Source organism: Juglans microcarpa x Juglans regia, chromosome 5S (genome assembly GCF_004785595.1).
Source record: "Juglans microcarpa x Juglans regia isolate MS1-56 chromosome 5S, Jm3101_v1.0, whole genome shotgun sequence".
Taxonomy (NCBI): domain Eukaryota; kingdom Viridiplantae; phylum Streptophyta; class Magnoliopsida; order Fagales; family Juglandaceae; genus Juglans; species Juglans microcarpa x Juglans regia.
This window is the reverse complement of record NC_054603.1, coordinates 12,433,983-12,460,520: the sequence shown is the minus strand read 5'-3', so window position 1 is coordinate 12,460,520 and position 26,538 is coordinate 12,433,983. Positions and strand designations below refer to the sequence as shown.

The 26,538-nt window shown below is 36.2% G+C and overlaps 2 protein-coding genes across 14 annotated transcripts; both read left to right on the top strand.

Moving 5' to 3' along the window:
• The first annotated feature begins 303 nt into the window (after positions 1-303).
• Positions 304-20,042, top strand: LOC121267456 (probable leucine-rich repeat receptor-like serine/threonine-protein kinase At3g14840). Of its 13 annotated transcripts, XR_005941005.1 has the most exons (26): positions 304-542; positions 7,773-7,950; positions 8,171-8,227; positions 8,635-8,706; positions 8,823-8,894; positions 9,011-9,082; positions 9,176-9,247; positions 9,363-9,434; positions 9,549-9,620; positions 9,721-9,792; positions 9,923-9,994; positions 10,084-10,158; positions 10,868-10,945; positions 13,258-13,323; positions 13,450-13,515; positions 13,645-13,677; positions 13,831-13,871; positions 14,268-14,644; positions 14,726-14,924; positions 15,129-15,257; positions 17,974-18,140; positions 18,215-18,425; positions 18,644-18,881; positions 18,968-19,118; positions 19,737-19,855; positions 20,012-20,042. XR_005941005.1 is itself a non-coding variant. In XM_041171314.1 (25 exons), the coding sequence occupies exons 1-25, from the start codon at positions 425-427 to the stop codon at positions 19,599-19,601; spliced, it is 3,069 nt and encodes a 1,022-aa protein (XP_041027248.1). In that variant the 5' UTR covers positions 307-424; the 3' UTR covers positions 19,602-19,617. The 13 variants fall into 13 exon arrangements, 12 of the variants coding, with proteins under 12 accessions (XP_041027252.1, XP_041027248.1, XP_041027254.1 ...); XM_041171314.1 differs by lacking the exons at positions 19,737-19,855; positions 20,012-20,042 and adding an exon at positions 19,293-19,617 and having other exon boundaries at positions 307-542; XM_041171315.1 differs by lacking the exons at positions 10,868-10,945; positions 19,737-19,855; positions 20,012-20,042 and adding exons at positions 12,541-12,609; positions 19,293-19,617 and having other exon boundaries at positions 308-542.
• A 28-nt stretch (positions 20,043-20,070) lies between these two features.
• On the top strand, positions 20,071-22,289 carry LOC121267459 (probable LRR receptor-like serine/threonine-protein kinase At1g53440). Its single transcript, XM_041171327.1, is given in 5 exon segments — positions 20,071-20,222; positions 20,357-20,492; positions 20,494-20,577; positions 21,380-21,529; positions 21,710-22,289. Coding segments are annotated over 5 exon segments (531 nt in total). The 5' UTR covers positions 20,071-20,101; the 3' UTR covers positions 21,750-22,289.
• The last annotated feature ends 4,249 nt before the right edge of the window (positions 22,290-26,538 follow it).

The window sequence follows — 26,538 nt, the reverse complement described above, 5'->3', positions numbered from 1 at the left end:
TTAGAACTCGATCGGGAGAATGGCATGAAATATAAATAAATTTTCACAAAATGAAATTGATCGTCAACCTTTGTAAAGTCAAGGTCTTCTATGTATCAGTAAACATGCATGCATCCAAACAAGAATATTAATTCCTGGTACTGTCCCAATTAATTGTGCATTTATAAAGGTGGTTATTTGTAGCATCTTGATGAAGATGGTTATCTGTCGGCCATAATTTTTCGATGCAATGACGTACGTTAATTACCAATTCAATTCGGAAAAGGATATGACTGATTTCTCCATGAAAGCATGCATGCATATGGGAACATGAACTATATTTAAATCTTAGCGGCACAACAAATAAAAGAACTCCCAGAAGATATATAATGTAATATAGACCACGTCGAGGCACACAACGTACAAGAAGTGGGTACAGGGAAAAATGGTTCTACAAACTCACAAAGTACCAAAGATCATCTTCACTCTTAAAACGCTCATATTGCTTCTTTGCATGGGAGTAATCAATGTCAAGGCACAAAGGCGGCTTCATGATGATGAAGGTAACACTTCATGCCTCGATTATAACTGTAACGCCCCAGTCCCAAAGGTTCGGAGAGTTAGCTCTTAATACTTAAAATTAACTTAAATAACACAACTATAAAATCCAGAAATTCCATAAAATATTAATCCACTTAATCAAACCAAAAATCTAAGTTTCTCTATGGCGACAATAAAGAAATCCCCAATAACATAAATTAGAAATTCTCTAAAAACTCGAAAACATCCTCAACTCATCAAAACAAATACCCGAAAAATAAATCAGTTTACTAATTACGACCCTTAAATAAGTATTTGTACCCTCAGGCACTTATTCCACTACGATCATCACACCTTGCTAAACTTTCTACTCTTGTTCTCCAGCTGAATCATCAAAATTATCTGAAAAATATATGGAGATAAGGGGTGAGTTATCAACAACTCAGTAAGCAGAGGACATATACTAGTGTATAAACATGAGCATTTACAGAAATCAGAATGCAGAACAAAATATTTTCTTTCAGAATGCAGAATCAGAATAATGTTTTCAAAATGCAGCGTCAGAACATGTTATAAAAAATGTCAGAGCGATAGTTCAAAAATATTCATAATCAAAATCCCTTTGACATAGCATAAACTGAAACATCAAATCTTATCTTATCAAATCAGAACAAATACTATGTTTAACCCCCGTGGTAGGGTTGTGCAAACCCCGATAGCTAACCGAGCAGAAACAGAATGTGAATCTTCCCCTTATTCATTCCCGGAGCCCCAAGTGTACACATAGAAAAGACCACGCAGAAAACCACTTTGTTTCCAAAGTGGGTGCACCAGAAACAGAAAAGTTGGTGCCCACCCGAATAGAGGCCACAGTTTTACACCCGTGGTAAGGTCAGAACGGAACAGAAACAGAAACAGAATGTTATGCCAAAGGTTTTCAGAAATCGCATCAGATCATATCAGAGTACAGAAAATCTTCAGAACAGAACAAAAATCATATCACAACATAATTTATGCACAAATTTAATATTCGCTCTATTTTTCAAAGTTCAGAAACAGAATGTCAGAAGCAAGCTCATGTCTACATCAGTCATGACAGAAAATAATTTCTTCTTAAACAGAATCTCATGAGTATTGCAGAACAAATAACTGAGGCAGTTCAAATTTATTTTCAACATCAAAATGTGTATTTTCCAAAAATAACCTCAGCTCATTTTATTTTAAATGCAAAGTCTAGCATAAGAACCCCGCTTACCTGGACTTCTTAGCTTTTCAAAAATTTCCTCAAAATGGCGATAATTAACAATCGTCACCTATCAAATAATCACGTAATTACCGTAAATTTTCAATCAATCACGTATTTCGGTATTTAAGCCTAAACTTATAAAATAACCTATTTAATTCCATAAAACCCTCAAAAGCCTAAAATATAACATCCCTTCCTAAAATTGGCAATGTCCATTTAATAACTTCGACTAAAAACCTTTAAAAGTCTAACTTATTTACTATTGACGTGTAATTATAAAATCTAATACCAGCTAATATAATTACACCAAAATATTTTAAATTACACAGCGATCATATAATAAACTAAGTCATTGTAAAAATACAACATTACCGATTATTTCTTTGAAAGAAATAACAATTTAAAGCATTTAAGAAATATTTTTTATTAACATAATAAAAGACTTATCTGTCATCAAAAACCCTTCGTAAAAGTCAACCCAACCCAACCGAAAAAATAAAACCCATTTTAAAAACAAAATACATTCAAATCCTGTTGGCTTAAGGGCAAAATGGTAATCTCATAAATATCTTCCCCTACCCACTAACCTTACGTAATTGCATGCAATACTTATAACCATAAATTCCGAAACTCACGAGTGAGGGAAGACGTGCGACAGGAGCTCCCGTGAGGGAAGGAGATCGTGGAGGACCTGAGTTGCGGTGGGCGAAGGCTGTCCTGACGGTAGCGCACTGGAAGAGAGAGGGATAAGTGAGAGAGAGAGAGAGAGATACGAGAGCACCGAGAAGGAGACGGAGAGAGAGAGGACTCTTTATTGAGAGAATTATACGCGGCGATGGCCTGGGGTGGCTATCGTCGGTGGCATGGCGAGGTGTGGCTGAGGTGCTGGATTACGGGTTCCCTTTGCGCCGCAGAGGAGACGCTCGAAAGGGTTGGTAGTGCGAAACTGCCGTGCTTGGGGGGAGCAACCAAATGCTCTGTTTTTGGATGCCAAAACAGAGCAGTCCGATGCTTGCTGTAGAGGCTACGGGAGGCTAGGCGACAGCTTCGTGTGACTGGGCAGTGGGCACGGTGGTGAGGTCTGGATAGTTGGTTATGCGCGGTGGACAACCCAGGTTGCGTCCGCTGATGGTGAAGACGCACGGGAAACGGTTTTTAAGGGGAGAATGTAACACCCGGACCCAACATGGGTATAGTTAGACTTTAGATTTTTATTTATTTATTTATTGGAGCTTGATGTTTTAAGTTTTTATCCGCTACAATAATGTCAAACCTAATTAATATTCCTCAATTGTCGAAGCTAATGTTTCAAATTCTAACCCTCCCATATTGTCGATCGTATTCTCCCATAATTTCTCTAGCCATACACATTCTCATACACTGCCTTTTAAAGTCTAGAATATAAACCTCAATAATACAATTAAATACCCAAAAATAAATTTTTTAAAAAAATCTCCACCCAATATAAAGCCTCAATAAATGACGAAATAAACTCTCAAACTATCATATCACTCACCAAACCACGCTTCCGCTGCTCACTCTATCAACTTATAGTCCTAAAAACATCAAATCACATACCTCAGAAAAGAACTAAACCCCGCATTTACAACTAACTAGCAAAGAACTCTTAAAACAATATAGTATAATCAAAAGTTCCAAGCTTAAGTCCTGAATAACCTCGATTCACAAATTTCAAATCCTTAGAAAATCTACTCTCAACCAAACTTTAATATTCTAAGCTACCCTATAAGAACAGTTCCATACAAGCATAACTAATCTCGACTAAATTAAAAAGATTTCAAGGAGAAATAGAGTGAGGTACCTGTGATCTCATTGTTGTCATTCTCAGCATCTTCAGATGTTAGTGCGAACACTCGGGCCGGTCCCATTCTACGTTGACTATTACCCTGATTCGCTTGTTGGGAACCTGGATGTGGGTTAGGCTTCTTGTTGTCTGTCAGCAGCAAAGGGCATTCCCTGATAAGATGTCCGGTCTTACCGCATCGAAAACATGCCCCCATTTCCCTTCTGCACTCTCCTGTATGTGCACGATTACAAAACTTAAAGAGGCTGTTCGATTGATTTACTTGCATTTGCTTTTGCCTCGAGCTGCTCCCGTCATTTCTCTTTTTCCATTGCCCTTGATCCACTGCAGATTGAGACCCCTGTGGCGCAGTCCTCTTCCTCTATTCCAGTAGTGTTGCGCTTCTTTGAAGGCTCCTCTCGAATACTGTGGCCTTATTCACCAATTCTGAGAAGTTCCGAATTTGAAAGCCCACAATTCTTTCATAAATCTTTTCATTCAGCCCTTGTTCAAACTTACGAGCCTTCTTCTCCTCGTCAGGGATCAAATATGCAGCAAAGCGTGATAACTCAATAAATCTAGCTGCGTACTGGTGTACTGTCATAGCTCCCTGTACCAAATTAGTGAACTCCATAGCCTTGTAGTCTCGGACTGAGGTTGGGAAAAAGCGTTCCAGAAATATCTGCTTGAACTGCAGCCAACGGACTATTTCCGTCCCTTCCGCTTCTCTGATGGTTCTTTCAGAAATCCACCATCTCTTTGCTTCTCCAATTAGTTTGAAAGCAGAGTATAGAACCTTCTGTTCGTCCGTGCAGTTTATAACGCGGAGTATCTCCTCAATATCTTGGATCCAGTCTTCTACTAAGGTTGCGTCGCCCCGACCATCGAAGGTGGGAGGATGCATTCGATTAAACTGCTCAATGGTACATCCCCATTCATCATTTGTCGCATTCATACCCGATACACTTCTTTCTCGACGACGAGGTGGCATCCTGACAACTTGGATTATTTAAAAAAAAAAAATAATAATATACAAGAATAAAGAGGTTTGTGCAAAATAAGCAAATGGTGATAATGGTAAAACAAACATAAATACATATAAAAATTGTACAAGCAACAGTAGTAACTCTATATTACTCCAGACTCTAAACCTTCCATCCTGTAGAAAGCCTTATATACGGTCTACAAAACCGAACCGAACCTCAATCCACAAGAACATCTTAGAATATCTATAAAAATTCCTACCCTTCAAATTCCATAAATATCTTGTCTAACACCTGAGACTTCTAATACCCTAAATACCCATAAAATCACCTCCTATAGCCCACAATTGTCTACACCACAACTCTGAAAAAATTATTTCCTCAACGTCATGACCCAGCGCCTACAAGAATTCTGAAAACTTAACTCTCATTAATCATCTTTCATTCTTTTAAAAATTCTAAACCTCAAATCTGAAATTTCTTCTTAATCCCATAGATATCTAAACCTCCAAGGTTTATAGTATGCAAAATTCAAACCTGGCTCTGATACCAACTGTAACACCCCGGTCCCAGAGGTCCGGAAAGTTAGCTCTTAATACTTAAAATTAACTTAAATAACACAACTATAAAATCCAGAAATTCCATAAAATATTAATCCACTTAATCAAACCAAAAATCTAAGTTCCTCTATGGCGACAATAAAGAAATCCCCAATAACATAAATTAGAAATTCTCTAAAAACTCGAAAACATCCTCAACTCATCAAAACAAATACCCGAAAAATAAATCAGTTTACTAACTACGACCCTTAAATAAGCATTTGTACCCTCAGACACTTAGTCCACCACGATCATCACACATTGCTAAACTTTCTACTCTTGTTCTCCAGCTGAATCATCAAAATTATTTGAAAAATATATGGAGATAAGAGGTGAGTTATCAACAACTCAGTAAGCAGAGGACATATACTAGTATGTAAACATGAGTATTTACAGAAATCAGAATGCAGAACAAAATATTTTCTTTCAGAATGCAGAATCAGAATAATGCTTTCAAAATGCGGCGTCAGAATATGTTATCAAAAATGTCAGAGCGATAGTTCAAAAATATTCATAATCAAAATCCCTTTGACATAGCATAAATTGAAACATCACATCTTATCTTATCAAATCAGAACAAATACCATGTTTAACCCCCGTGGTAGGGTTGTGCAAACCCCGATAGCTAACCGAGCAGAAACAGAATGTGAATCTTCCCCTTATTCATTCTCAGAGCCCCGAGTATGCACATAGAAAAGGCCACGCAGAAAACCACTTTGTTTCCAAAGTGGGTGCACCAGAAACAAAAAAGTTGGTACCAACCCAAACAGAGGCCACAGTTTTACACCCGTGGTGAGGTCAGAATGAAACAGAAACAGAAACAGAATGTTATGCCAGAGGTTTTCAGAAATCACATCAGATCATATCAGAGTACAGAAAATCTTCAGAACAGAACAAAAATCATATCACAACATAATTTATGCACAAATTTCATATTCGCTCTATTTTTCAAAGTTCAAAAACAGAATGTCAGAAGTAAGCTCATGTCTACATCAGTCATGATAGAAAATAATTTCTTCTTAAACAGAATCTCATGAGTAATGCAGAACAAATAACTGAGGCAGTTCGAATTTCTTTTAAAATCAAAATGTGTATTTTTCAAAAATAACCTCAGCTCATTTTATTTTAAATGCAAAGTCTAGCATAAGTCATTGTAATTACACCAAAATATTTTAAATTACATAGCGATCATATAATAAACTAAGTCATTGTAAAAATACAACATTACCGATTATTTCTTTGAAAGAAATAACAATTTAAAGCATTTAAGAAATATTTTTTATTAACATAATAAAAGACTTATCTGTCATAAAAACCCTTTGTAAAAGTCAACCCAACCCAACTGAAAAAATAAAACCCATTTTAAAAACAAAATACATTCAAATCCTATTGGCTTAAGGGCAAAATGGTAATCTCATAAATATCTTCCCCTACCCACTAACCTTACGTAACTGCATGCAGTACTTATATCCATAAATTTCGAAACTCACGAGTGAGGGAAGACGTGCGACAGGAGCTCCCGTGAGGGAAGGAGATCGTGGAGGACCTGAGTTGTAGTGGGCGGAGGCTGTCCCGACGGTAGCGCACTGGAAGAGAGAGGGATAAGTGAGAGAGAGAGAGAGAGATACGAGAGCACCGAGAAGGAGATGGAGAGAGAGAGGACTCCTTACCGAGAGAGTTACACGCGGCGACGGCCTGGGGTGGCTATCGTCGGTGGCACGGCGAGGTGTGGCTGAGGTGCTGGATTGCGGGTTCCCTTTGCGCCGATGATGGTGAAGACGCACGGGAAACGGTTTTTAAGGAAACAAATCACGGAACAACTACCGAAAGTTTCTCGGGCTGGCTCGACTGCGACGCCTAGTGGCTGGAAAAGTTTCCGAGGAGGAGTTTGGGAGATTGCAGTGATTCACCAAGGAGGGCAGAAGCTTAGGGAAAACTGGCTGGCCGAGGTCATCTAAGGAGGGCAGTGGCGGAAGCTTTCTTCAAATACAAATATATATAAGAATATATATAGGTGGATGAAACACGAAAGAAAACCCTAAGGAGGAGGCGTGCGAGCGGATGAAGATGGGTTGGGCGAGAGCATGCACGACGTGCACGAGAAAAACAAACTTACGGAAAAAAGAAAAATTAAAGACCGAAAAAGAAAAAAAAAAAAAAAAAAGAAACACAAAGTGATACATGCGAAAAAAAATCACAAATAAATAAACGTGTGCAGAAAAAAAAAAATCACTACTCAAGTCCGTAAAATAAAAACTTAAAACATCAAGCTCCAATAAATAAATAAATAAAAATCTAAAGTCTAACTATACCCATTTTGGGTCCGGGTGTTACAATAACTGATTATTTTGTTTTGAAAATTATCGATTTTCTGAACTGTTTGATAAAGTTCTTAACAGCTTAATTTAGGCCTTTTTTATATGGGAGATCAGAAGGGTCACCGGCCCCTATATTTTGAGACATTTTTGTCGGTCTTCCATTGATCAGAAGGGTTAACTCATGAAGTTTTTCGACCTATATATCCCATGATCAGGAAAAATATTTTGACAGCAAATTTAGATAAAGTTATAAAAGAGATGTCTCTGTCATTCTTCCATAACGAATTTGGTGTATTTTTGCAGTTGAAGCCCTTAAACAAATAGCCGCAGAGCTGGGGAAGAAGGACTGGAATTTCCATGTAGACCCATGCAATGACACAAGTTGGGCAACACCAAATCTGAAATTGGAGCCAAGAACGTACAACAATTATATAGAATGCAATTGTGCATACCCTGGTGCTGCATGTCACGTTGTTGGACTGTACGAAACCTATCTTTCATTGATGATCCCTTGTATCTTGATAGAGAAATTTTTTGGATAAATTAAACTTTCTTAATACAAATGTAGAAATTGCTTATATTATACTTAAAACGTCTCTAAATTTTGGAATTAAAAAATTGCTAATGATCTTCGAAACAAATGGCATCACCTCCTTTAATATACAATTCATAGAATGAAACAATGGATTATGATGTCGCAGGTCCATTACATCTATTCGGAATGACCTGTGCCGTCTGAATCGATCTTTTCAAAGCTTGCGAGTTATTGAAAAATGACTTTCAAAGTCCAATAAAGAACCTGCACCCTGGAATATCTGATATATGATCCCATAAAGTTTCTTAATCTGACTCTCTGAGAACAGTTCCTTAATTGATCATTGATATTTCCGTTGTGGCACCGGGTATTCAATTCGTTATCTATGATTCTATACAGTCTACAGATCATGAGCTGCATGCAAATGCTATTAGTTATAAGTTAGAGCACAATAGAACTGTTTCTTCTTTCATCTTGGCATCTTGCAATTGCCTGGCTATTTTGTTGAGTCCGTACGTTTATAAAAAACAATGTTGTTGAACATTAATGCAGCATGCCTCAAGGTTTTTCCTTATATTACTATGATTAAACGGATTACATTAATCCTTTGCCTTAACTATCCTCATGCAGATATCTTGAAGGGCAGGATCTTTCTGGTGTGCTTCCAACATCCCTGGCAAAGCTGCCTCACATAACGATGATGTAAGTAGAGTAACCAACAAATTAATAATTACTAGTACTTATTGCTACTATCTGAAAAACAAAAAGATTTAAAAAGTTCTAATCTAATTGCATGTACACTTTCCTCTTGGTTTCAGTGATTTGTCTCGAAACTATCTGACTGGTACAATTCCATCCGAATGGACTTCTCTAAAGATGTTGGAACATCTGTACGTGTATTTTATTGGGGTTTTAATATAACACATTATATGACATAATCACTCACTTCTCAATTCACTTCTCAATGGCTCATTCTAGTTGAATTTAAATATTGGCTACTGTACAGGTCCACTTCTGTAAACAAGTTATCGGGAAGAATTCCGAGCTACCTGGGAAAAATTACCACTCTTAGATATTTGTATGCTCTTTTATTTGGGAAAATTGACTGATTTCTTATTTCTTTTTTATTTTTCCCGGCTTTCAATTTGACGAAGACTAAATATATTTTCAGGAACGTAGAGAACAATCAGTTTTCTGGAACTGTTCCCCCCGAGCTCGGAAAGTTGGTTAACTTGGTGAATCTGTCAGTATTTTCACCTATCCTCTTGTTCGATGATTCATTTATGAATCATCTGTGATTTATATATACAAATACCACTATCTTGAATTGGTCTGAACTTCCCATTTGGTGGCTGCAGTATTCTCAATGCCAACTTCCTCACTGGAGAGTTGCCGGTGGATCTCACTTATCTCACAAACTTAACTGAACTGTGAGTGGTTGTAAGCCATTTGTATTCTGATACTAATTTTACATGTTTTATTTTTGGAAAAGTTCATGTTTCTATGTTACCCATTAATCTTGTTTCTGAGTTGACCAAATGCAGTAGGATTAGCAATAACAACTTCACGGGAAGAATTCCTGATTTTTTCAATAGTTGGAAAAAGCTTCAGAAATTGTATGTATTTTCTTCTTCGAAATAATATCATTTAAATCATGTATTCTGGTAGATTATTCTAATGAAATCTAACAAAAGAGAAATATGCTCTTAATTATAGAGAGATCCAAGCTAGTGGTCTCGCGGGGCCTATTCCTCCAAGCATTTCTGTCTTGAGTGATTTAACTGAGCTGTAAGTTCTATGGTCTAAGAGTTCTTCAGTTGTAAAATCTATATGCATGATATCAGCTTCCTATGTATTCAAATTAATAAGATTTATTGGTTAAGACAATAACAGTCGTGGATGATGCAATTTTGTGCAGAAGAATTAGTGACTTACTTGGTGAGGGTTCTATATTTCCGAACTTGACAAGCATGAAAAACATGGATAGATTGTAAGTCATCTTATACCATAAAATTTTAAGAACTGCAGCAATACAAAGTTACAGCATTTATGCTTAGATGATGTTCTTCAACGTTGCAGGATGTTAAGGAGCTGCAATCTCTCGGGACAAATTCCGCGAAACATATCAGATTTAATGCCAACACTCCAAACTCTGTATAAGTTCTTCCGTCTCTCTGCTTTTTCTGTTTTTTTTTTTTTTTTTTTTTTTTTGGGCGGGGGTATTTATTGGCATATTGAAACATATGTGCTAATTAGATTTTTTATGGTTCCTACATTTTTTCTTCTTATTAGGATTGTTGTTTTACTCTTGAATAAAGATTTTTCTATGCATTCTTTACTGGATTTGAGATCTCTGAAACGTTATAAGGTCTTGTGTAACGCCCCAATAGAAGACCCAAACCACATAGCCTATACTCCAAAATGACTAGTCAATGATACAATTGGAACCCTATTGGAATCTTATAAAGAGCAAGAACTTCTCCTTCCCAAGTAATGTGAGATCTTATACACCACCTACCCTTATCCATATCATATGGGGTATCACAATCTACCACCCTTAAATTCCCAACGTCCTCGTCGGGCTTGTCCATTGTAAGTGGCATGGCTCAAGTCCCACAATTCTAGTTGGGATAGTCTCTGATACCATTTGTAACGTCCCAATGGAAGACTCAAACCACATGGCCTATACTCCAAAACGACTAGTCAATGATACAATTGGAGTCCCATTGGAACCTTATAAAGAGCAAGAACTTCTCTTTCCCAAGTAATATGAGATCTCATACACCACCTACCCTTATTCATATCATATGGGATATCACATCTTTTATTAGTACAATTAAACTTTATCTTTATATCCCTGCAAAGATCTGAGCTTCAATAGATTGGAAGGAAATGTTCCAGAGTTTGATATTGATGATCCAGAAACAAAGTTGCAACACATGTATGTCTTGATCATTCAAAATACTAAGGGGATACTTAGGGAATGTGATGAGATGAAAAATTTGTGAATAATATATAGTTGAATGCTTTGTGAATAGTAGTAAAATAATTTGAGTTATGATGTTATAAGGGGTTTTGAAAAAAGAGAGAAAAAGTTGAATAAAACTATTAAAAAGTTAAAATATTTATAAATTATAATTTTTTAATATTATATTTTGAAAGTATTTGTATTTGAATGATATTTGAGAATGAGATGAGATGAAATGAGAAGTGATGAGATGAAAAATATTACAAAACATCACCTAAATCTAGCTATATTTCGGAAAAATAAATAATGAACAAGTACGTACCAAGTCGAATTAAACACACAAAGGGACACAGATATATATGTAGTAGCTATATTTTGGACAAGTTTTGTTCTATGCTGTGACGCCCCAATGGAAGGTCCAAACCACATGGCCTATACTCCAAAAGGACTAGTCAATGATACAATTGGAGCCCCACTAGAACCTTATAAAGAGCAAGAACTTCTCCTTCCCAAGCAATGTGGGATCTCATACACCACCTACCCTTATCCATATCATATGGGGTATCACAATCTACCCCACTTAAATTCCCGACGTCCTCGTCGGGCCTGTCCATTGTAGGTGGCACGGCTCAAGTCCCACATTTCTGGTTGGGATAGGCTCTGATACCATTTGTAACGCCCCAATGGAAGGTCCAAACTACATGGCCTATACTCCAAAAGAACTAGTCAATGATACAATTGGAGCCCCACTAGAACCTTATAAAGAGCAAGAACTTCTCATTCTCAAGCAATGTGGGATCCCATACACCACCTACCCTTATCCATATCATATGGGGTATCACAAGATCTCTGAAACATTATAGCGAGGTCATGTACTTCGATCTGAAAATAGCACGAGGACAGTAGACAAATTCGAGGCTTTGCTTTTTAATTCACTCTTACGATTTGATCGGCAACCCACTTGTGCATGCCTTTCTAGCTTTATATTAATTCCAGAAATAGTACTTCTCCATCTTTTTTCCTTTCCATCTTTTTTCCTGGATAGTTTCTTTATTCGGATCATTAGTATTTATCTTTTGTTTTTTAATAGTTTGATCTTTTAGAAAGCTGCAGCTATGTATTTGTTACTCATGTATTTGTTTTTTGCTCAGCTCCTATCTGTAGTTGTCAATCTCTTCCCATTGTCATTGTATGCACAGCAGCCATGATCTACCCCTCCTGAGGCCCATTGCCGCATGCATCTGCCAGGAGATATCTATGAACAACGTGCATTTTTTAAGGCAATATTGTCTTCATGATTGGAAAGAAAAATCCATTAACTAATTATTTATAGAACATGTTTTGGTCCGTATAAATCTCCACTGCTACATTGACATTTTTCACGTATCTAGTCTTTCATTCTTTTCCAGTACATATTTCTGATCGAGTGAAAAACATTTTCCTGTGCATATATATATATATATATATATATATTTTGTATTCGTGATCCTATCTTTAAACCGCATTAATCTCTACGAAATTTTACTGTTCTTTTGTACAATGACAACTTTATCATTATATCCCTGCAGAGATCTGAGCTTCAATAGATTGGAAGGAAATGTTCCAGAGTTTGATGATAGTGCAAAGTTGCAGCGCCTGTATGTGTTGATTCAAAACCCTAAATCTAGCTATATTTCGGAGAAGTTTTAATAAATAATGAACAAGTACTACTAGGTCGAATTAAACATACAAAGGGACAAAGATAGGTGACATGATTTGGCTTTTTTGTTCCATGCCTTGTCAGCAAAGATGCAAGCCGTGATTTCACTATAACCAAACAGATCCTTATCTATCTACAACTATAGCATAGCTTCCATCTATCTGTTCGAGGATGCAGTTGAAAGAAATATAAAATCATGTATATTAATTCATGGGAGCATGAGGCATAGAGGCTTTTAATTCCTGTAGCTGTGATTCTGTAGAAACCTATGTAGGACTATACATAGTAGGGAATTATTTTGGTTGTTGTACCCATATTATAAGTATTCTACCCTGTTTGTGTATCCCATTTTATGTTTATTTTCATCAAAAAGTATTTTCCCTCTGAATTTTCTTCCGTTGTTGGTGATTATAAATCTCGATAATGTTTGTTGGTCCGAGCCTGAATTGATCACAATGAAATTTTCAAAGGTAAATTGAATTATTGGTAACTGGCCTGAAAGTTTAGTGTTAGGTTTCGATGCTGATTGATTGGTTGTCTTTAATTAACCACAGTACGTAAGATTATATTCTTGCTATGTGAACAGGTTTCTGACAAGCAACTTACTCAACGGGACAGTTCCGGACTGGATCAAACGAAGAAATCCTGACCAGTACATAAATTCATCTTAAATTCTACTTCAAATTTCTGTAACTTTATTAATTTTTTTCCTTTCTTCCTTAATTTTTGAATGAATGAAGAGTTATTAACATTAATAACTACGTACATCCATTTGCAGTGATCTAGATCTTTCTTACAATAACTTCTTAGAGATTTCTATGCCACCATCTTGTCGAGACACACTGTGAGAAAAACATCGCCATTTGTAATCTAAATTTCAGCCTACGTGACTAGTACTGCATACTCTGTACTTATCTTTAAAGATTTCTAGGTTTTCTAATTAAGCTGACTAGTTAATTTCATGTTTCATCAGAAATTTATTTGAAAGCTTCTCTGGACAGGACTCGTAAGCTTCTAAACTTGTGAACCTAATTAATTACATTAATAATAACCATCTTGATTTCCTTTTACTTTGATTTTGCCAACTTTTTCCCGTTCCATTATACTTTTTCATGAGCTCATGCACGCTCCTTTCTTGTACTGTTTAACCCAAATATAGATCAGTTGGCGAGTGCCCGAAGAACCTTCCTCGTTCAAAACGTAACCATACCTTACAATCAGATTTTAATAATCCAATCGCCAAGCTTTCCTTTTTAGAGTTATGCCAGGTCTAAAGATGTGCAAGCGTAATAGTGGATATAAGCACCATTATAAAAAGTTAGCGAGTCCCACAAAAAAAGAGTAGAATCTAATTCCTCTTTTTATTAAAAAAACTTGTACAAGATTTGCATGAACTTGCACAAATCATTTTTTGATTCCCAGTCTGTCCTGTGCAAGTTTGGTGCAAATCATTTTAAAGTGAGACCACAAAATAAGTGAGATTTGCATGCAGCTTGTACACCCTTTAAGACCTTGTATATATTTAACGGTGAATCTATGATGTTTGGTTCTATATATCCCTAATTCCTAAATTAAATGGATGTTGTTTGTGTGTAGACTGGAATTCAGTGCACATAAATTGCGGTGGAAACGAAGTCAGTATTGGAAACATTAAATACGAAGCAGATCTAGATGCATCAGGTGCGGCAAACTTTCATCGCACCAGAGAGAATTGGGGATTCAGTTGCACTGGAAATTTCTGGGATGATAACAGCAGCTCGAATGCATACATAGCAAATAATGCGTCAGAACTCCGAATGAACAGCCCTGAATTGTACACAAGTGCATGCCTCTCTCCTCTTTCTCTCACGTATTATGCACGTTGCTTGGCAAATGGAAAATATACAGTCGCGCTACACTTTGCAGAGATAATAATAACAGGAAACAGATCTTTTTCCAGTCTTGGAAGACGGTTATTTGATGTTTATATCCAGGTAAGAAATTTAAATCAATACACACACATACATACATGTATATAACGTCCCAGATTTATCAAGTTGAAATAATTTTTACAGGGAAAACTGGAGTTAAAGGATTTTGATATGGAAAATACTGCAGGAGGGGTTGACAAACCTTTAGTTCAGAAAGTTGAAGCAGTCGTGAGTAACAAAATCTTACATATCCGCTTTCATTGGGCTGGCAAAGGGACAACAACTGCCCCAATAAGAGGAACATATGGCCTTCTCATATCGGCTATCTCTATAGAAATTAATGGTAATAATTCCCAAGGGTGTAATATATATATATATATATATATATATATCTCATGACGACTATCTTAATTTTACTGTCCAACTTGCTCCTCGTACACTTCTTATAATTAGATTGAAGACAAAACTAAAGATTAATAAATAAATTCACAGTTGATATAATAGTGGATCGATCATCATCAGCTGGCCTATTTGTTCAATTCTGCAGATAATCCCCCTCATAATGTCAAAACCACAATATTCATTGTGACTGGAGCTTTAGTGTTGGCGCTATTACTCATTTTTGGCATTCTTTGCTGGAAAGGCTGCATAGGAAGCAGGATATCGAGGGAAAAAGGTAATCATTAACAGTCAATACGTGTGTGTTAGATAGAAATTAGATAGGTTTTTTCTTAATTACTTTGTTTTCTTCTTCACCTAATAATGTAAATATGCATGAATTGAGTTGAGACGTACTTGTACAGCGATTTTGCAATTCCTAGGTTTTGTTATGGAGCATTTTTCCTCACATGAAAAGTGCTCATCAATTCGTAGTACACACCATGCAAAGCAGCTATACGATTGCTAGGTTGAGCAGCTAGAATATTATATATATATATATATATGTATGTATGTATGTATGTAGTTTTCTTCATAAATTTGAGTAAAAAAATATTATTCACAATTCTAATAATTATCATCCTCTCATCCTCCTATGATATCATATAATTTGACGATAAGTAAAGGATATAATGAATAATAGTTCTCATGAATTGGAGTCAACTACGTACCACCATTAATTTATAATAGTTAACACCTCGTTTGATTTTGTAGATGAGATGAGTTAAAATTAAAGTTAAAAGTCAAATAAAATAGTATTAAAATATATTTTTTTAACATTATTTTTGTTTTAGATTTCAAAAAATTGAATTGTTTATTTTATTTTGTGTGTGAATTTGAGAAAATTGTAGTGAGTAGATGAGATAAGACAAGATGAGTTGGGAGGAGTTGTGAAAATAAACAAGGCACAGGACATCTAAGAGGATGATTGGAGAATGTGATGAAATAAGAATTTTGTGAATATGATTAAGATGATTTGTGAGTAATAGTGAGATTATTTGAATTAAGTATTTATTGAGTTTTGGGAGATGAGAGAGAAAAAGTTAATATTTTAATATATATATATTTTTAGAATTTGAAAATGTTGAATTATTTTTTTACTTTTTTTTTTGAAAATTTAATAAAGTTATAATGATTCATTTGAAAAAGTTGTAATAATTAATTTGAAAGTGTTTCTTTTGAATTATGTTTGGGATAAGATGAGATGGGATAGGATGGGATGAAAACAATTTTCAAATACCTCCTAGATGTAGAGTATGTTATGACCTAAGTGCTATCCACGTATGCCTTTATACTACAAAAAGACATTCGAAGTTATAATTAGAATTCTTCCCAATACCTCTATCACATATCACCGATCGACCTAATGTCAAACTTTACCAAGCCACTGTATTACAATCTTGCCCACTAGAATATTTTGTCTCATCACTAGGGACGGGTACTGTGCAAAAAATCTTGCCCGTAAGGGTAATGTGCAAAACATTTGCCTGTTACTCCGGGTGGATACATTCGTCATATTCTTTAAAATGGGCGAGTGGCGGATTGGTTAAAAATCTACCCATGCAACACCCGCCCATCCATGTTAAAACCATAATTTCTTACATATTTATATGAATAATACTATATATACACCACACTCTAATATCATTTTGATTATATTAAATAATATGTGATACATTCATCGTCATTAAATGATAAAAAAATATAATAAATGATCATTTAATGATGATAAATAAGATAAAAATGAGATAGTAGTATGGTATATAGAATTTTCCTTAATCCCACTTTCTCTTTTCTCCTTTCCTCTTCCTTCTTTTTCTCTTCTTCTTTGTTCTCCTCCTCCTCCTCCTCCTCCTCCTTTCTTATATGTCGGTCTCCATTTTACAAAGCTCTAATCTTCTATCTTTTGCATAATCTTCTATCTTTTGCATGCCATTTATCTATTTTTTTGGAGCTAATCTTTGCATTATGTTGGTTTTTATAGATTATCGTTTTTTTTTTTGCCTTGATTTGATTAGAATCGAACTAATCTTGAATAGGAAAACAAAGAAAGGTCTCTGTTTCAAGCAATCAGAGACCGTGAGTTTCTGGGTATTGTTGATTTTCTTGTTTGAATTTTGGAAACTTTTAAACTTTTCAGGTTTTGATATTGATGCTGGGCGGATATGTGGAAAGTGACACATTTGTCCGCCCGATCAATGAGGACGAATGAATGTTGAACTCACACGTTATGCATTTTCTATAACTATTCAAATTCAGGCTGAGAATTCAAAGAATCTCAATTCCTTTTACATTCTGGCTTTTGAAGTTGTGCATAATTGTGATTGTTGAGCAGGATATAATAAATATTATGAAACAACATGGGGTTTCAAAAGCTGATCATCTAGAGTACGTACGTACGGTGCCATGTGCCATGCATTGCACTGCATGTGTTTGGTCTCATTCACTCTAATTATGCCATCTAACTAGTCAGGTGGCACAAAATATTTAGAAATGAAATATCATGACGTAGAGGTAAAATGCACAATTACCATGTATTTATTTGATTATTATCTTAATTAAAAATATTTTATTTTCATAATTATATATTTATTTTATCTAATCTCTTTGTATTTCTCTATAAATAGGGGCATATACTTTATATGTAATTCATTGACAATATAATAGTCCTTAAAGTTTCTCTCTCCCTCATTCTCCTTTTCTTTTTTCAATCTCAATCATTTTGGATTTTTTTTTTCTAAGGTGGCCAATGTCATATTATCACCACATTCTCTTCACCAACTTTACGAGGCGCATGATCAACCCAATCCTCTAGAATTAGATTGTCTCTCCATCGTTCAAATTCTTCTCTTTTGCATATCAATTAATATTCTAAATTCGATTGTATCACTATGACTGCATGGCTAAAGTACTAGTAAGGGAAAAAACTAAGCAAAGGTTATTGTTCTATATAGGGGAAACGCACCAAGGATTTCAATGTGAAGAAAATCTTGCAGACAACATGAACCAAGATAAACTCCAAGAGCTACCAATATTCAGTCTTAAGGAACTAGCAAGTGCAACGAACAACTTCCACCAATCTAACAAACTTGGACAAGGTGGATTTGGTCCCGTATACAAGGTAATCTTGTGCTTGTAGAGGATGATTGCCTAATAATTTGAATATGTAGTCAATGAGTTGTTGTTTGTTTATAGGGAAAATTGCTAGATGGACATGAAATTGCCGTAAAACGACTTGCAAGATCTTCAAGGCAAGGGCTAGAAGAATTTATGAATGAAGTCGTAGTGATTTCTAAACTCCAACACCGAAATCTTGTTAGACTCCTTGGTGGGTGTGTTGAAGGAGAAGAAAAGTTGCTAGTCTATGAATACATGCCAAACAAAAGTTTGGACGCATTTCTTTTTGGTTAGTTCATTCTAATGCCCTACATTAGCATCTTCAAATATATATCATAATCTACAATTATCTACATCATAAGAATAATGATATCTACATACGGTTGTGAAATTTTAGCTTCTATACACATACTTTATTATGACTATCTTTACAAATATTACCTTCATTACTATTATGAAATTCAACTTCATTTTGTTTTTCTGACCTGTTTGAACTAAATTCATCAGATCCAATCAAACAAGAATTGCTAGATTGGAAAAAACGTTTCAACATTATTGAAGGAGTTGGTCATGGTCTACTCTACCTTCATAGGGATTCAAGATTAAAAATTATTCATAGGGATTTAAAAGCAAGTAACATATTGTTGGATGAAGAGCTAAATCCAAAAATATCAGACTTTGGAATGGCAAAGATTTTCGGGGGCAACGAAGACCAAGCCAATACTAAAAGGATTGTCGGAACATAGTAAGTACCTTTTATTTGTTGAATTCAATCAGATACTAATGCTAATATTATGGATAATAATGTTTGGATGTATTCAAATGTTGAAGTGGCTACATGTCTCCTGAATATGCAATGGAGGGGCGATTTTTAGAAAAATTGGATGTCTTCAGCTTTGGAGTGTTGTTGCTAGAGATAGTAAGCGGAAGGAAAAACACTCATTTTTATCATGACGAGGGGACCATGAGCCTTGTAGGACTTGTAAGTCTCCCTTATCTCCCTTGTAGGACTTGTAAGTCTCCCTTATCTCATTGCCTCATTTTTTAGATGCTCAATTGCCTCTTTCCCAACTTGAAATCGATACTAATCAAACATTCAAAGTAAAGATTTATACAAGACAATGAATCTTCTCCAATCAAATTTTCATCTTTCCAGGTATGGAAAATGTGGAACATGGACAACTTGGCAGCATTAGTAGACCCCAAAATATCAAGATATGGCTTTGAAAATGAAATCTTTAGGTGCATACAAGTTGGGCTGTTGTGTGTACAAGAATTCGCTAAAGATAGACCAACCGTATCTATTGTTATTTCTATGTTAAAAACTGAGATTGTTGATCTACCTTACCCAAGGCAGCCAGGATTCACTGTAAATCAGATTACCTCAGAAAATGAGTTCTCTTACCCCAATCAAAAGGTTTGCTCTATCAACAATGTCACTGTTTCAATGGTTCATGGTAGATGATGACATGATCTTGAAAGTCTGGAAATGTCACTTTGTATTGAACAGGTTGTAGAATTTAAACACACTTTCAATGTATTTGCTCATTTATGAGATACAATTTTATCACTAGCCTCACCTTTTTCATTCCTTTTGCAGACTTGAGAGGATTCGATCTGCAAACAGGTTTTTTCACTTACAGGCAAATCAAAGCTGCCACTAACAACTTTAATGCTTCAAACATGATTGGGGAAGGTGGTTTTGGATCTGTATACAAGGTATTCGAAAACGTAATTCTTCATGCATTTAGGTTTTTTATAAAAAATTTCTTATAAAAAATTTCTTACCCATCCATGATACATAGCTAAAGACATATCTCATTATATTCTCAAGTGCATACTTAAATATGCATATTTTTTTCTTCTGAAATGCAGGGTATATTATTAGATGGTACCATAATTGCAGTTAAGAAACTTTCTTCAAAATCAAGTCAATGAAATCTAGAATTTGAGAATGAGATAGGCATGATATCTAGTTTACAACACCCGAATGTTGTTAGATTGTATGGAGCTTGTGTTGAAGGAAATCAACTGTTCTTGGTATATGAATACATGGAAAACAATAGTCTGGCTCGTCCTTTGTTTGGTATGCTTAATGTTTTTATTTAGTATTTTCTGTCAAATAAGGATAGGAACCTAACACTGCAGATGGCTTTATGTTAAGAACCAAGTTGATCATGAACTCCCCCATTCAACTTTCTACAAAAAAAAAAAATGCAGGTCCAGAGCAATACCAATTAAAATTGGACTGGCCTACAAGGCAAAAAATATGCGTTGGCATTGCAAGAGGCCTAGCTTTCTTGCATGAGGAATCAACACTGAGAATTGTTTACAGAGACATTAAAATTTCAAATGTGCAACCCAAAGATTTCTGACTTTGGTTTGGCCAAGCTCGATGAAGAGGAAAACACCCATATCAGCACTCGAGTTGCTGGAACCATGTAAGCTATATCTTTTCTTCTATCCTTCAATTTGCACCATATTTTTGTTCTCTTATGGCATTCCTATTTTTACCACCCAAGTGATTAACTAGGAGAGAATCAGGAACAAATGCCGATCTCCATACATTTAAAGGTTCTGCATATTAGAGATGTTCTTATTATATATGGAAAGTGCTATAGAAAATCTAGGACTTTATATTTGGTTGAGACTTTAATGTGTTAGTTGTCTATATTTGCAACACAAGCTTGCTTGCAGAGAAATTTATAGCTATAGGAATTATCAATCCGTGTTCATGATTGATTGCGAGAAGTCTTGACATAAAACATGTTCAAGCAATCTTCTATGGTTCTTTTGAGAGAGAGAGAGAGAGAGAGAGAGAGAGAGAGAGAGTTGTCTATTTAACCATTAACATGAATCCTACCCCAAAACGTTGACTCAGTATACTTGAATGACTGAATATATAATAAAAGCTCGTGTTCAAATGTTCTATTATCATATCTGATTTCCTATGTTGTGTTATTACAGTTTAAGGGGACAAGAAATTCTAGAAATCTAACAAAATCCACGGTATCCCTCCACCAATCTCCCCTCCCCCAGGGGCCACAGCCCCCCACCACTTGCCTGATAGTTATTAGCATTCCACCAACAACAAAGTTGCCTCTCTCATATAATGAATATTCCACTCTATTCTCACTGTCTTACTATTTGCATAATTGCATTTTAAATAGAAAAAAAAAACCATGTGATTTCGTAACTACCTTTGAAATCTTAATCATAATAATGCAATCTCTTTTCATGCAGAGGATACATGGCACCAGAATATGCATTATGGGGTTATTTAACATATAAAGCAGATATCTATAGTTTTGGGGTTGCTTCGTTGGAAATTGTTGCGGGGAAGAGCAACATGAAATTTCGACCAAATGAAAGTTATTTTCTCTTCTTGATTGGATAAGATTTATCAGTTGTCATGTCTTGCACCAAAACTGGTCATCTTGATGATGATATATTGGTTCAAAACCAACTAAACAAGATTGAAACAATATGTTATGTATGATTGGCTACGTCATAATTCTCGTCTATTGATTTGCTAAGATATAATTTCCATCATTTCATGTGTGCATATTTCAGGCTCTTGTTTTACAACAAAAGGGTAATCTATTGGAGCTAGTGGATCCAAAGTTAGACTTCAAGTTCAACAAGGAGGAGGCAATTAGAATGAACAAAGTAGCTTTACTATGTACAAATCCATCTCCAACTCTTAGACCCACAATGTCTGCAGTAGTAAGCATGCTCGAAGGCCAAACAGCTGTTAATGAAGCTATTATGGATCCAAGCATATATGGAGACGATTTCAAGTTTAAAGCTTTAAGAAAGTAGTTCGATCAGATCCAGCATGAATCGATGGACTCAATTGGAGCTGAGAGCCGTAATCGTTCGTTATGTGCAACGTGGACGGGAACTTCTTCTACGTCTGCCCAGGATCTTTATGATCCACATTATCTTGATACTCAGTAATGGTCACAAAATATTTTCTCCCTCATGCAAAATGTTTGTTGTAATAAATTAGTGACTATTTGCTTCAGCAATCCACAGTGCTAAGGAACATCTGCTAATTTCATTATAACTGAAAATATAAAGATAAACATATGTGCAGCTAGCTTGCTATGTGGAATCAAGAAAATAATATATAATTTTGTTATTAAGAGAAGCACATAAGTTATAAGTACTTTACTGCCAATGGCCAATGATCACTTCTTCTACTTTTCTAGAGAGTATGAAGTGGCTAATATATTATATATCTATCTATATAGTTATTGAAATAATTGAAACATGGTGAAGAATATTTAGAACAAAAGAGGGTTGGTATAATAACAAAGCTACGGCTTAATACATGTCTCCTTTTCAGTTGTTTTATCATTAAGAAATGGACAATCATGAAAGAGATGCATGTAAACAAACTTGACACTCACCAATCACGTTAGCATCCTTCTGTCTCGTAATGACGTTAACTTGATCTTGTTGAGTATGGCTGACACATCTTTCATATTACTCTTTTTTCAATTAAATATGCACAACATTCCAAAGCCAATCTCACAACTGAAGACATCAACTCCTCCATGGCAGAATAATTTGATCTTTTGTTTTCTAATAAACTAGCATCAATGATGTCCATTGTCGAAGTGGGTAATCACTCTACCCAATGCTTTAAGCTCATTTCTCCAGTAAAAATGTCATTTGTTGGTTTCTTTATTGTGAAAGTCTTCATTAGTAGAATGCCATAACTATAAACATCGCTTCTTGTACAAATAATTCCTTCTGATCCATACTCAAGGTGTCATGTTACAACTTATTGTGAGCACTTGCTTTCATACTTCCTAATAGTGAACCAAAAATTTGAAATAGAAAATGACAAAAATGCAATATCAATATACTTAGTTGTGTACATTTAGTAGAATGATGAATATACAGAGTTAAGAGTATTACATCTATAAAAGTACCTGGTGCCATATGCCCAAAAGTAGAAAGAGTCATGGTTCTTATTATGGAATATATCTCCATCACTTAAAAGCTTCACCATGACAAAATCAATAACACGTGCAATCATATCTTCCATCTAATAAAACATTTATAGGCTTCAAGTCATTTAACAATAGCTCTTGAATAACCATAATGAATATATTCCAATGTTGATGCCACACCAATCATTACATTTAGCCTTTGTAAGATACTTAAGCAATGATCTTGAGAGTATAACCACTTCTCTAAGTTCCTATTTGGAATGTTGCACAATACAAGGGCTTTGAAGTCTATATATGTTACCTCAAATGCTTATGATTTTGACAAGATTTTGATGATGAATGTTCTGCAATACCTTGCACACTACATCAAAATCCTTAAATGCCCCTTTTACTTGCATGTTAAACACTTTTATTGCAATATTCATACCATCTGAAAGTGTTCCTTTATAAACTGACCCAAAGCTTCCTTCACCAAACAATGTTTGTAAAATGAATCGTTCTATTGCTTTAATAAGTGCTCGGTGCGTAGTTCTTTTCCATATAGCAAGAGGATACAAATAAACTTGAAATGGAAATTTAGCATCCCTTTTTGCATATTTTCCAAGCCAACACAATGGTGGTTTTTAAGTATTGCTAACCCAATTATAGGTAATATATACTTTACACATTTTTCACAAGGGAAAGTTCTAGTCGAGGAACACCACATAGTGCATCATTTGACTCAAAGGAAATGGCTAAGAAGTGTACAAATGACCCTCCTGTAGGCAGTTCTCCTCGTAGTTTGTTGAAAGAGACATTTAGTTACTTGAGATGTAAAAGTGCATCTAAAGACTTGAGAATCTTTCCAGATAAATTGTTACACGAAACATGCCAAAATCCCCCCTTTAGGATCTGCTCCGTCATGCGCCACTACCACACCCCGTCGTTTGACAACCCTCTTTCCTCCCTCAGATCTATTACTTTTAAAAGAACCCATTTGAGCCCCTATTCCTCCCATTTACGTCACTATTGCCGCCTGCCGCCACTACTCCACCGTGCTCCTCCCCTCTACATGCCACGACAGTAAGCTATCTTCCCTTTGTTTAGTATTTTTTTAATCATCAAACAGTATTCCATTTTAACTCGTTCGCCATTGTCTGTTTGCGTAGCAACACGCGTACTCATTCAATCGCGGGATACCATAAACCATTACGCGCGATCATCCAGGAAATTTTACCTTCTGCGTCGTAACTCTTCAGCTTGACCCTTGATATTTTAACATGAAAATTATCATTAACTTGTTGCAGTCTGGTTGTGTTGAGAAGGGCCTTGGGTCCGGAGAAGTATTGGGATTATTTGACGTAGTTGTTGTCAAAAATTGGGCCAAGGGCCGGATGGAGGATGGGAAACGCGTGTAGTTGGGGTTTGTGAAACTGTGGATTTGTAACTGTTGTGTTGTTGTGTGTGATTTTTGCATGCTATGCCATGCCATCCAATAAACTTCATGTCATGCATTTGCATATTACTGCTTTCAATAATTGCCATGATTTATTCAAATGTGTTAAGTTCTATGTTGTGCTGGGTAGTCTGAAAACTGGATTTTTTGGAAAATATATTTTGGTGTGGGTGAGTGCATGTCACAACCCCAAACCGAGATGGAGTATTATCTCAGTGAAGCTCCCCTGGTCATTCTGGAGCGTGTAAAACTGAGTGATGTCCCCTACACTATTGCCGAGTGACAACAGGCTCGACCAAGACAGTAACACTCTTGGTACAACTTCGGAGCCCCTCCACTGGTGGGGGTCGAGGATTCCTGGTCACATTACACAATAGGGGCGGAGCTTGTCATCTCTCATAACGAAGTCACATGCACAGTCGTTACCTGTGGTGTGACAAAGGGAGACCATGGTGTACATAGTAATTAAATGATTGTGTTTGGGTACCAAGGAATTTTTGGCGTGAGTGGCTGTATTTAAATGAATTTTGGGGTTATTACTTTCACAACTATTGAACTTGTTTGGTTATATAATTTTATGCTTGAATCTCTTGGGTGTGTTCTATTTAGTTATTTTATGAGATTGTGAAATCTCATTATGGAATTCCTACCTACGGTTTCGTTTCGTGTGATCGTAGATTTTGATGCAGATGAGGAGTATGAGCAAAAGGGACAGCCTCACCTGATGAGTGATGATAGACTTTTCGCATTATTGTTTATTGGACCTTTGCTTTTCATTCCTTTGTTTTTAGCCGCATGACTGTATTAACCTCCTAGAGGACCTTATTTCGGGTTGTACTGTTGTTTAAAACTTTTTGGTACTTAGTTTAACTGCCTTCTATTTTTTCGCTGCGATATTTTTTTTTTGTATACTTTTTGCATGTTTGCACACACTTGGACAAGGCGATCGGGTGTATGATTCGTTCAGTCATCATCCAAGTATCCCGACTTCTACCAAATCACACGTGGGATTTGAGAGCGCCATAGGTGGTATCAGAGCGGTTCGGCTCTAGGTAAAACAACACGCCACCTAGTTGCAGTACCATAAATATAGGCTTTAATCTTGGAGTTTTCTTTTGTTGAGCTTAAGAACGGAGTTAAGGGTTGCATTTTGGTAGGAAGATTGTGCGACCAAGGATGCCGCATGGCGAACCTTTTGGCCAAACCCGCAAGAATGAGCTACCGTAAGGGGATGGGAACTACACCATGGCTAGGGCGATGAATCTTATGATAGAATTCCTTAAACATAATTTCTAGCCCAACAACGGCTGGAACAAAGAGGGTGCTCCAATGAGCGTTTCCTGGCCCAAAGGACTGCCGGTTTTATGGTGAGGAAAACCCGCTAACGGCTGGGAGGTGGATTAAGGATCTTGAGAGGACACTCGAGATATGTGGATACACTGAGTCCCAAAAGGTGTTGTATGTAAACTACATATTGCATGGTGAAGTCGCCGCCTAGTGGGAGAATAAGTAGAAGATCATTGAGATGGAGTTTGATGATCACTTCTTCCCTAACATAGTGAGGTGTTAGAAGGCAAGGGAGTTCAACAGCCTAGTGCAAGGAGACATGACAGTGGAACAATATGCCCAAAAATTTATGGAGCTCAAAAGGTTTGCAACGCATCTCATTGCCACTAGAGATGCAGACAGAGTGCTTCCAGGAGCGATTGCGTCGGGAGATCCGCAGGCAAGTTGCTTGTTTGCAAATTCTGACCTTTTAGAGTTTGTTGAGGTGGCCTCTATAGCAAAGCAGGAATTTGGTGCTCCTATAGGCTCTCCAACAGGCCAAAAGAGGATGAGTTTTGTAGGAGAGGGAAGTAGCTCGGAGTCGCCTCAGAAATTTATTCTGAGGACGGGGGCCAAAACACAGGCCTCAACTGGTGTGCGCATGGGGGGCCAAGCCCCATTTTATGGAAGGTGCAACCTATCCCATGAAGGTGATTGTTATCAGGGTGGGACCCAAT